This window comes from Coregonus clupeaformis, chromosome 3 (assembly GCF_020615455.1).
Source record: "Coregonus clupeaformis isolate EN_2021a chromosome 3, ASM2061545v1, whole genome shotgun sequence".
NCBI classification, from domain to species: Eukaryota; Metazoa; Chordata; class Actinopteri; order Salmoniformes; family Salmonidae; genus Coregonus; species Coregonus clupeaformis.
In genome coordinates this window covers 42,999,021-43,011,685 of record NC_059194.1, presented here as the reverse complement: position 1 = coordinate 43,011,685, position 12,665 = coordinate 42,999,021, and the positions used below count along the sequence as shown (strand labels likewise).

The window sequence follows — 12,665 nt, the reverse complement described above, 5'->3', positions numbered from 1 at the left end:
GTTGAGTTGCAGAGGGGTTTTCCCGTTCATATTCTCACAATGTTTAAGTCTATAAGCCTTTGAGAGGGTAGTCTAGTAAACTTAAATAAAAACTAAGCTCCATTCTTGTCTGCATAAAATGAATTCCCAAAGAATCTAACCACTTGCTGTTAGAATTCTTCTAAAACCTTTACCAGAAGTTCACTTGACTGCCCGGCTATCTGATAATGAATTCACACAATAAAGCCCTTATTTTCATACTGTGGTAAACTAGGCCAATGTGATCAGGCCTAGACTGAACTGAAGGAGAGAGGAGATAGAGAAGAGATAGAGGGAGGGCGTCTTCTCTACACCCTCGGCTGCTTCCATGCACATCAAAAGCATCTTATCCTCCTTCTCCTTCTTTTGGCCCCTCTCTTCCCTTTGATGCTGTAGTTTTGGTGTCCCAGGGCAGATCCACATTTTTAGGTCAACTTCCTTGTTTCCCTGTTTTGCCTCCTTCCCCATTTTGTGTGTGTGTGTGTGTGTGTGTGTCTGTGTGCCTGAACGGGTGTGTGTCTGTGTTTGTTTGTCTTCTGCCGTTTTATTCGTGAGGTTACATCATCATGGTGCGTCAGGTCCAATCTTCCTTTCAAAGCCTATTCACGGATGACCTTGTGTCCAGGAACACAGTTTAGAGACGCTTCCCTGGTCCCCCCCCCCCCCACCCCACCGCACCGTACAGCGAGAGATTAGCATAAATTAATTGGTGGAAATGCAGACGGGGCGTTTTGCTGGAGCGAAGAAGAGTGGAACCAACAGGGATGGAAATAAGGCATTCACATCCCTCTGAATAGTCTATTATCTCCATTATCTAATTAGAATGATACAGTGGTACACACACACATACACACCAATGCGCACGTACACACAAACACACATACAGACACACACACATTGTATTTCATCGGCATCGAACAACAGATTACTTTCAATGATGTGCTTGAAAGACTACCTGATCTTGGCGAGGTGTGTATGATCGTACACACAAGTACAATAATGTGTTGTAATTAAAAAGCGCCTCACCTTGCCCACCATCAACATGCAGCAGAATAAGCAACGAACAGCCATAACATTTCCGATGTTTAGGCCTCCGAGTGGCGCAGTAATCTAAAGCACTGCATCACAGTGCTTGAGGCACAACCGGCCGTGACCGGGAGTCCCATAGGGCGGCACACAATTGGCCCAGTGTCGTCCGGGTTAGGGGAGGGTTTGGCTGGGGGGGCTTTACTTGGCTCATCGCGCTCTAGTGACTCCTTGTGGCGGGCCGGGCGCCTGCAGGCTGACATCAGTCGTCAGTTGAACTGTGTTTCCTCCAACACATTGGTGCGGCTGGCCTCCGGGTTAAGCGGGTGGGTGTTAAGGAGTGTGGTTTGGCGGGTCATGTTTCGGAGGACGCATGACTCGACCTTCGCCTCTCCCGAGCCCGTTGGGGAATTGCAGCGATGAGACAAGATCGATATTGGGGAGAAAAAGGGGGGTAAAATAAAAGCTATATGACTATATGTATATGCAGGGGCGCAACTTTGGTTTTAGAAGTGGGGGGGGACATAATTATTCTTATTCTTATTTTATTTTTATCCAGTCGGATAAACACTCCAAACAGCCTACCCGACTGCTCGGAGGCGTCCGCATGGTCCTAAAGCACACCGTTGCCTCGTTTTGTATCACATTCCAATGATAAAACTGGCGGGGACAAAAATGCAATTTCAGAATGTGGGGGGGGACATGTCCCCACTGTCCCCAGTGAAAGTTGCGCCCCTGTGTATATGAGAAAATATATGTTTGACACATATGTGCTCAATATGCCTTTACAACATAAACTCCGTTATCAGTATTTACTATGTCAGAATACAGTATGGTACGCTCATAGAGAGACTTCTGAGGGAAACTCCCCTGCATCTTAACTCTGTGGTCTGGAGATGTCTCCCTTCAAAAATCTTCTTCTGTTCTCCATTGTTACTGTTTCATTTAGTTTGTGGTGCAGTAATGTTACTTAATCTCCCGTATCCCTACTGTGAACTCGATGTCTGTCTGTGTAGAGCCCTGTCTGGAGGATTCCATTGCGGTTCGGTGAAAGGCAACTCAGCTCTTAGGTTCTTGTTCGCTCGCCTTTGTATTACTGTCGCCATTTTGTAATCCAGATAGCATTGATAAGGTTATGGATGAAAACCTTCCCCGAGGTTGAAGCTTAGTGTGTGTGCGTGCGCGCATGCGAGTGCACATGCGTGTACACTGCAGCACATTTAACTATGATTTACTGTTTCAATTTGAGTTTCCAACAAAATAGCCAAATCGTCTATGGCAAATGAAATCCCCAAACCTCGCTTGGCATCAGTGGCCCTATGTGATGGGAGGGAGGGAGGGAGGGAGGGAGAGACAACAGAGGAGGGACAAGAGAAGGGGAAGAAATAAAAGAAGGAAGATATGAAAAGTTAATGAATTGTAAATGAAAAATGAAAAGGCTCCTCATCTTGTGTAGAATAGAGACACGGCGCTGATACATTTTGCAGTGTGTGTGTGTGTGTGTGTATGTGTGTGTGTGTGTGTGTACTCACGGTGTAGCTGCCATGTTTGAAGTATTTATAGATGTTTACTTTAGAGCCTGATGCTTTGCATGTCTTGTTGTCATGTAGGCAGACATGTTTGGCGATTACACCAAATCTAGTATTTAAAGGTCAACACACTCCAAACTTTTCAACTGTCTGTTGTTTTAGTCTACAGCAACTGTGTGACTGTGTTAGTCATATTGCACACACGAGGCCATTTGAGGCTATGCACAAGGACAGCTCTGATGCCTCATCAAAGATAAAAGGAGAGGTAGAGGAAGAGGGAGACCGAGATTGACAGACAGAGAGAGAGAGAGAGAGAGAAAAGAGAGATGGAGAGCGTGATGAGTGAGTAAGAGGGAGAGAGAAAGAGAGAGTTAGAGAGAGGGAGTGACCAATGTGACTGATAGAACGCTGAGGAAAACAGACTATGTAGTGAGCATAGCCTTGCTATTGCGAGGCCGCCGTAGGCAGACCTGGCTCTCAAGAGAAGACAGGCTATGTGCACACTGCCCACAAAATGAGGTGGAAACTGAGCTGCACTTCCTATTTCCCTCACGTTACATGGACCCAAAAATAGTTTGAAAACAAATCAAATATTGATAAACACCCATATCTGTTATGTGAAATACCGCAGTGTGCACTCATCGCAGCAAAATCTATGACCTGTTGCTGCGATAAGAAAATAAACGGGTAGCCAGTGGAACACAAACACCAAAGAAAATGAAAGCTATATTTATCTGTCATTTATATATCATTTGTACTTCTTCTATGTGCACATTGTAAAAACACTACACATAGTTAATAATATAACATTTCAAACGTCTTTCTCTTTTTGAAACTGTTTCATGTTAATTGTTAATCTGTGATTGTTTATTTCACTTGCTTTGGCAATGTAAACATTGCTTCTCATGCCAATAAAGCCCCTTTGAATTGAATTGAAATGAGAGAGAGAGGGAGAGATTGAAGGACAGAGAGAAATGTGTTTAATAAAACAGCTCAGAAATCCCAACCTAAATAGACTCCCTCCCCAGGGGTGAAATAACCCTGGCTACATCCACAGTTATCCATCCTTGTTTGAGTCAATCTCCTCTACTTACCCTTTATGATTGAATATCCGCCAACCTTTTTTGCTCAGGGCAAAGTTGTCAAAAAGTACAGATAGCGCCATACTGTACCAAGTGCTACAGCCACATACAACTGTGTTCAAGATAGCTGCGTTAGTTTAAGGAACTCATCATCTCTTTCCTCTACTTCTTTCAATAGCTTCAGGTAGAAAATGCCATTAGGCACATATCTAAGATCAGCTTACCCTCCCAACTTGCAACTTTAACCATTATGGGGGTAAATCACAAAAGCAATCTTAGATCAGTGTATAGGGGCAACTTTATCCTACTCCTTTAGGAGCTTATATGTGTTTGTTCCCCATGCTTTTTGTCCTCCCTCCAGCTATGGGTGTGCTAGTGTGTGGTCATGTTGTAGGGTTCAGTGTTTTCCCGTTGTAGCGCACATATTGCATTATCAGAGGATGTCTTTAACCCTGTGTGTCTGTGTGTGTGTCTGTGTGTGTGTCTGTGTGTGTGTGTGTGTGTCTACAGGTCACGGTCTATTAGCGGAGCATCCTCCGGTCTCTCCACTAGTCCTCTCAGCAGTCCCAGGGTAAGAGTTTGGTTGTCCCGTACCACACACTGGCCCACACTGCACCGCACCAACTCACCTCACCGCTGGCTCTGCTGTGCTGTGGATGTCACCGGAATGCACACACTGCTATTCACTCGCTACGGCCACTCATATGGCTATACATAAGGCAGCTCATAGAGGAATCCATGGTCAAATCTCTTTGAAAGCCCATCTGACATGAAGCCTGCATAATCCTGTCATAAGAATAGTGTAAAGCTACCAGTCACTATACCCTATGACAGCTTATGACTAGGGCCCTGTGTTTTGGTCAGTCATGTCACATGACCTGGATTGTAACTTTATTTAAAGCTTTTTCTTTAAACTGACCTTTCTTTCTTTTTATGTCAGATGGTCCAACACCATCCTCAGACAATTGCTTTCATTTTTGGTGTAATTCTATTTCTGGAAAAGGCTTAAAATAAAGGTTAAAATCTACGTCATGTGACATGATATCCCAAAACACAGGGCATGAGTTATGACACCTGACATAACGCTGATTTGAGGTATTAGTGCGGGTCACAGATGAATTTTTAATAATTTATACTTCACTCATGGGTTGTATCAGTTGTTATACTGTAATATACGGTTGGTTATCACGACCTGTTACGACTGTTGTTATATCATTGTTATGACAGAGCTATGTAGGCTGTATGTCATAGGGCTTCTTGTGAGGTATCATTGGATCCTTGTGAGGCCTCATAAGGGCTTACGTACTGATGAGGGAACCCATTATTCTTGTTTTAAAGTTCTCAATTCCCCCAACAGCTCATCAGATTGCAAACACATCCATTATTATAAGTCCCATATGTGGGATTTGGTGTTCAACGACCGGTACTATAAAATAGGAACATAAGCCATCAAAGTCATCTTCGATTAGATTGGAAAATGCTGCCATGTTATATGTAAAGGTTAGGGCTACAAATCAACAAACCAGCTCCTAGCTAGCATGCACAGTTCCTCCATTCTGTTACTAAGGCCATGCATTTTTAAAGCCAGCCCTTAGTGAGGATACAAACGTGCAGTCATCACACATTCTGACTCTTCTTGCGGAACTGTCAGTGTTATGAAGGATTCTGTAAAAGTTTCGTAGTTGAGGATATTTCTTTCTGGCAAATATTTCTATCTAAATGTTATTTCATGTTCTTTTTTATGATGAGTGACACTGTAAAAGACTTGGTTCAGATAGGGGTGATGCCGTTTTAGTTCTCCTTTTTTAAGTATAAATATTGTGCCGGTTATGTAAGGATACATATTATGTCACACATTGATGGGATCACTCTACTGAGGGACATGGGGATTAGGGTTTAGGAGTGTAATTTGACCTTTAAACTTTAGAGCACCCACATGCACGCACGCACACACACACACACACATACACACACACATAGAGCAATACACGCTCATGCGTTATATTTAATGAGGATCACTTCACTAAGGCAGTCGTCATAGACGCTTCATAATGCTGCCATATGAGTGACAGAACAAAAAGCCGATAAACCTTGCATAAACTTTTAAAAACATGCCAGTTTTCATAAGCTGTCATAAACTTTCATGTCCTGTCATGATAGTTGCTATGTCATTCATGCCACAGCATTGTGCATGCAGTATGGCTGCTTTCCACCAATGAAGTCTGGAAGCTAATGCAGTTAGCTTTGGGTGATGTATCAGTTGCTGGTTTGGGTTTGGCTTCATGAATGCTTGTAATGCTCTACACTTCTCTCCCCCACGGTGCTGCTGCCTCCTGGTTGGCTGGTTGTGCTAATGGCATGTTCTTCTTTTCTTTCTTTCTGCACTCTCACCACTCTCCCTGCCTGTGTGTCACTTGCTCCACCTATCCTCTCCTCCATGTCATTTCTTACTATATTGCTGTTTTTGTCCTGGTGCCTTTTCATTGCAATCCACCTTTATTGGGCTGTGTTTTTTTTTATATATGTCCCCTGGCTTCTGGGCGTGGTCTCTCATTGGCTGCCTGCGCTGTCAATCTAACGGTGCATGTCCAATCGCAGCCGGTCCGGCGCTTCTTTATCCCGCCCCAGTCGCCGGACCTCTGTCAGTCGCCCAACTGTAGCCCCACCCATTCCCCAGAGTCCCGCCTTAACCATAACGGGGTAGGGGGGGCCAACCGCGTGCACCCACAAGCGCTCCCCAACTCCTACACGCCAAAGATGGGGTCCCCCCTGATGCACCCCCGCACACAGACTCTCCCCGCCAAGCCCAAAGCGTCTGAGAAGCCCCTTCAGACCACCAGGTCCAACCCCCTTCCCAACTCGGCTGACAGCCCGCCCACCTCCCCCTCCTCACCCCTGGGCAGCCCCCCCTGTGTCCCCAACAGCCCGCGGCCACGCCGCCACCCACCCCTCACCGTGCCCCCCAAGCTCTCAATCCCCCTATCTCCAGTGCCACCCATGTCCCCCCTCCGCCGGCACCGCCTCCACCCTGACCACAACGGTCACAAATCTGTCCCCACCATACAGGTGACCCCCCACCCCTCTCCGCGGGGGAGCCCCCTCCCCACCCCCAAGGGCACTCCAGTGCACACACCCAAGGAGAGCCCGGTGGGCACCCCCAGCCCCACGCCACCCCCCAGTCCCTCCATCGGCGGGCTGCCCTGGAGGACGCGTCTCAACTCCATCAAGAACAGCTTCCTGGGCTCGCCGCGCTTCCATCGCAGGAAAATGCAAGGTACTGGAATGGACTGGGGTAGGAGACTTGGGGAGGGGGACGAGAGGTGAGGGAATAAGGTAGGGTTTCCACAAACACTAACAGTGGGTATAGGAATGGGACCCTTTGGTGGCTCACAGCTACATCCTTCTGGGCTGCGTAGATCATCCCCAGCTCAATGACATGCTGGAACCAGCTGGTCAAGGGGATTGGTCACCATTAGTTTTAAAATCCTACCTGTACAGACTTCAGGTGAACAATAGAACAGATCATACTGTACTGTTAGGAAATATATTTTACACTCTCCCAGTAGAGTGCTAGCGTTAGCGCTTAGCACAGGGGAATATCTGCATGAATCTCAAGAGGGTTAACAGTAATCGTTCTGTCCTATACGTTGTAATATAATCTTATTAAACCAGGGGGGAGGGGTTCTTTATGCTAGTCATATACATTAGAAATCAATGGCTATTCCATTCCGATGAGAGGAGCAAAGATGAGAAGATTGATTGTTTGTGTTATAAGGACCGTATAGCTTCAGAGCTTTACCATAGGCATTATGTTGGTTCTCAACGTGTGCAAGCTCATATATGTAATTGGGGAACTGTAGGGTGTATTTTTCTTCTTCTAATGAGTGGTATAATGTTTTAATGCCTGTAGGTAGGTTGTCATGTAATATGTGCTGCAGGGTGATAGACCATATAAATCCTCCATTACTAAGGGGCGGCAGGTAGCCTGGCGGTTAGAGCGTTGGGACAAAATCCCAGAGCCCGGCAAGGTGGAAAACTCTGCTGTTCTGCCCTTGAGCAAGGCAATTAACCCCCACAACAACTGCTTCCCGGTTGAACGCATTCAGTTGCGCAACTGACTAGGTATCCCTTTCCTTTCCCTAACAGGATTTATATAACGTGAAGGGATATTGTCCATATTATACAAAATAACCTTTGTAGATAATGGGATTTCAATGGTAAAAGGATTTGAGGCTTTATGTTGTACTTATGCACTATATACATGTACATAGTAAGGATCAAGTGATTAAAACTAAATCCACATCCTGGACCCTCTATAGTGCACTCAGGTGTCAATCAAGCGATGTTGCCCATTTGTCTGACCTTTTCACCTTTAAAGGTCCAATGCAGCCATTTTTATCTCAATATCAAATCATTTTTGGGTAACAATTTAGTACATTGTTTTTAATTAAAATGGTCAAAAAGAAATAAAAAAAAAGCTTCTTAGTAAAATAACAATTTCTCAAGCAAGAATTTTGCTAGGACTCTGGGAATGAAACTGAAAATGAGCTGTTATTGGCATAGAGGTTTGGCGTCACCAGGTAGGCCAAAACTCCATCCCACCAAAACAGGCAGAAATTTTAGGCGGTCTTTTCAAACAGCTCTTACACTAAAAGGTTAATCATCATCTTCACAATTTCACAGTATTATTCCAACCTCATAGTGTGGAAATGTACAGTACCAGTCAAAAGTTTGGACACACCTACTCATTCAAGGGTTGTTCTTTATTTTTACTATTTTCTACATTGTAAAATAATAGTGAAGACATCAAAACTATGAAATAACACATATGGAATCATGTAGTAACAGAAAAGTATTAAACAAATACTATAATACTAATAATACAAATACTAAAAATATATTTTATATTTGAGATTCAAATAGCCACCCTTTGCCTTGATGACAGCTTTGCACACTCTTGGCATTCTCTCAACTAGCTTCACCTGTAATGCTTTTCCAACGGTCTTAAAGGAGTTTCCACATATGCTGAGCACTTGTTGGCTGCTTTTCCTTCACTCTGCCGTCCGACTCATCCCAAACCATCTCAATTGGGTTGAGGTCGGGGGATTGTGGAGGCCAGGTCATCTGATGCAGCACTCCATCACTCTCCTTCTTGGTAAAATAGCCCTTACACAGCCTGGAGGTGTGTTGGGTCATTGTCCTGTTGAAAAACAAATGATAGTCCCACTAAGCCCAAACCAGATGGGATGGTGTATCGCTGCAGAATGCTGTGGTAGCCAAGCTGGTTAAGTGTGCCTTGAATTCTAAATAAATCACAGACAGTTTCACCAATAAAGCACCCCCACACCATTACACCTCCTCCTCCATACTTTACGGTGGGAACTACACATGCAGAGATCATCCGTTCACCCACACCGCGTCTCACAAAGACACGGCGGTTGGAACCAAAAATCTCCAATTTGGACTCCAGACCAAAGGACACATTTCCACCGGTCTAATGTCCATTGCTCATGTTTCTTGGCCCAAGCAGGTCTCTTCTTATTATTGGTGTCCTTTAGTAGTGGTTTCTTTGCAGCAATTCGACCATGAAGGCCTGATTCACACAGTCCCCTCTGAACAGTTGATGTTGAGATGTGTCTGTGACTTGAACTCTGTGAAGCATTTATTTGGGCTGCAATTTCTGAGGCTGTTAACTCTAATGAACTTATCCTCTGCAGCAGAGGTAACTCTGGGTCTTCCATTCCTGTGGCGGTTCTCATGAGAGCCAGTTTCATCAAAGCGCTTGATGGTTTTTGCGACTACACTTGAAGAAACTTTCAAAGTTCTTTACTTTTTCCGTATTGACTGACCTTCATGTCTTAAAGTAATAATGGACTGTTGTTTCTCTTTGCTTATTTGAGCTGTTCTTGCCGTAATATGGACTTGGTCTTTTACCAAATAGGGCTATCTTCTGTATACCCCCCTACCTTGTCACAACACAACTGATTGGCTCAAATGCATTGAGAAGGAAAGAAATTCACACCTGTTAATTGAAATGCATTCCAGATGACTACCTCATGAAGCTGGTTGAGAGAATGCCAAGAGTGTGCAAAGCTGTCATCAAGGCAAATGGTGGCTATTTGAAGAATGTCAAATATAAAATATATTTTGATTACTACATGATTCCATATGTGTTATTTCATAGTTTTGATGTCTTCACTATTATTCTATAATGTAAAAAATAGTAAAAATAAAGAAAAACCCTTGAATGAGTAGGTGGTGGAGTATATCAAACACAGAAAAATCACGTTTTTGACTGCATTGGGCCTTGAACCTTTCACGTTTGACTTTTGTCTCTGCCTCTCTCCACAGTTCCCACCCAGGAGGACATGTCCAGCCTCACGCCAGACTCTTCACCAGAGTGAGTGACCTGGGAAAACATAAATACAACGTTTGACAAATATTGAGGTAAAGAAAGTCGTACACCCTAGTTATGCTCCCAAACCCTGAAGAAGGCACTGCTTGCCGAAAAGTTGTTTGCTATATCCATGAAATGTTTGGGAGCATAACTAGAGTGTGCGACTTTCTTTCTTTTTATAGTTCACTTTCTGTTAGTCAGCACCTCTACAAAAAATTTTGGGGTGTGTCAGCTTGTGCCTTTTACTAAACATTTAGAGGTCAAGCACCATAGGGACCTGTAGGCGGTCTGTAGGCATTCGTTCGGAGATCTAACACAAGTCTTTAGGAAAATACCTGTCTATTTGTGGAAGAATCACCCTGATTAACTCTTTAGTCATATCCCAGTTTACATATTTGCTTATGGCCTTGCCTACACCTAGCGACTGTTTTTTAAATTATACGAGCAGAAATATTCAATTTTATTTGGAACGGCAAGCCAGACAAAATTAAACAGGCCTGTTTATATAATGAATATAAATTCGGAGGGCAGAAACGATTAAATATTAAAAGCATTAGACCTCTCACTAAAGGCTTCAGTCATACAAAAGTTGTACTTAAATCCGAACTGGTTCTCTAGCAGATTAGTAAGAATGTCTCACCCCTTGTTCAAGAATGGCCTTTTTTCCTTTATTCAGATTACAACCTCTCACTTTTGGTTATTTGAAAATGAAATAATCTCCAAAATATTGCTATTTTTAAAACAAGCCATAGAAAGTTGGTTGCAATTTCAGTTTAATTCACCAGAAAAGACAGAACAAATATTACAACAAATATTATGGTAAAACTCAAAAATACTAATTGATTAAAAAACTATATTTTTGGAGAAAAACATTAATAAATGACATAATCTTTGTAAATTATATCATAAATAGGACTGGTGGAGTTATGTCACACAAGCAGCTAACAAAAATATATGGAAATGTCTGCTCTACTCAAAATTACAACCAACCAATTGCAGCATTACCGCAAAAATGGAAGAGGCAAGTGGAAGGCATGTCCCGTGTAGCTCAGTTGGTAGAGCATGGCGCTTGCAACGCCAGGGTTGTAGGTTCGATTCCCAGGGTGGGCCAGTATGAAAATGTATGCACTCACTAACTGTAAGTCGCTCTGAATAAGAGTGTCTGCTAAATGACTAAAATGTAAACATTTAAAATGAAGGGGGAGAAAGTAAGGAACTTGTCTGTCAGCCCTGCATTAAAGACCAAAATTGTGATAAATAAAAAAGTATACCAATTTCAAGACCAACAATTTTACAGCTGTGCCATATAGATTGCAAAATAGTTGGGAAGAGATTTTCGATGTACCGATTCCATGGCACATGGTTTATGAACTGATATACAAAATGACTCTGGATTCAAAACTTAGAGTTTTTCAATTTAAATTATTATACAAAATTCTTACAACCAATAGAATGTTAGATATATGGGGGATACAATCATCCCAGCTCTGCAGATTTTTCTGAGAAGAGACAGAATCATTAGATCATTTGTTTTGGTACTGTCCATATGTACAGTTGAAGTCGGAAGTTTACATACACCTTAGCCAAATACATTTAAACTCAGTTTTTCACAATTCCTGACATTTAATCCTAGTAAAAATTCCCTGTCTTAGGTCAGTTAGGATCACCACTTTATTTTAAGAATGTGAAATGTCAGAATAATAGTAGAGAGAATGATTTATTTCAGCTTTTATTTCTTTCATCACATTCACAGTGGGTCAGAAGTTTACATACACTCAATTAGTATTTGGTAGCATTGCCTTTAAATTGTTTAACTTGGGTCATACGTTTCGGGTAGCCTTCCACAAGCTTCCCACAATAAGTTGGGTGAATTTTGGCCCATTCCTCCTGACAGAACTGGTGTAACTGAGTCAGGTTTGTAGGCCTCCTTGCTCGCACACGGTTTTTCAGTTCTGCCCACACATTTTCTATAGGATTGAGGTCAGGGCTTTGTGATGGCCACTCCAATACCTTGATTTTGTTGTCCTTAAGCCATTTTTACCACAACTTTGGAAGTATGCTTTTGCGACCAAGCTTTAACTTCCTGACTGATGTCTTGAGATGTTGCTTCAATATATCCACATAATTTTCCTTCCTCATGATGCCATCTATTTTGTGAAGTGCACCAGTCCCTCCTGCAGCAAAGCACCCCCACAGCATGATGCTGCCACCCCTGTGCTTCACGGTTGGGATGGTGTTCTTCGGCTTGCAAGCTACCCCCTTTTTCCTCCAAACATAACGATGGTCATTATGGCCAAACAGTTCTATTTTTGTTTCATCAGACCAGAGGACGTTTCTCCAAAAAGTATGATCTTTGTCCCCATGTGCAGTTGCAAACCATAGTCTGGCTTGTTCCTTGCTGAGCAGCCTTTCAGGTTATGTCGATATAGGACGCGTTTTACTGTGGATATAGATACTTTTGTGCCTGTTTCCTCCATCATCTTCACAAGGTCCTTTGCTGTTGTTCTGGGATTGATTTGCACTTTTCGCACCAAAGTACGTTCATCTCTAGGAGACAGAATATGTCTCCTTCCTGAGCGGTATGACAGCTGCGTGGTCCCATGGTGTTTATAT

The 12,665-nt window shown here is 43.2% G+C and overlaps 1 protein-coding gene across 4 annotated transcripts in view; it reads left to right on the top strand.

The window, feature by feature from the left end:
• brsk2b (BR serine/threonine kinase 2b) overlaps nt 1-12,665 on the top strand; it is a 153,681-nt gene that overhangs the window by 127,813 nt on the left and 13,203 nt on the right. For all 4 annotated transcript variants that reach the window (XM_045208750.1, XM_045208751.1, XM_045208747.1 and 1 more), the window contains 3 exons: nt 4,166-4,226; nt 6,722-6,929; nt 10,007-10,055. In XM_045208750.1, coding sequence (XP_045064685.1) covers nt 4,166-4,226; nt 6,722-6,929; nt 10,007-10,055 — 318 coding nt within the window. The remainder of the gene's footprint in view (nt 1-4,165; nt 4,227-6,721; nt 6,930-10,006; nt 10,056-12,665) is intronic.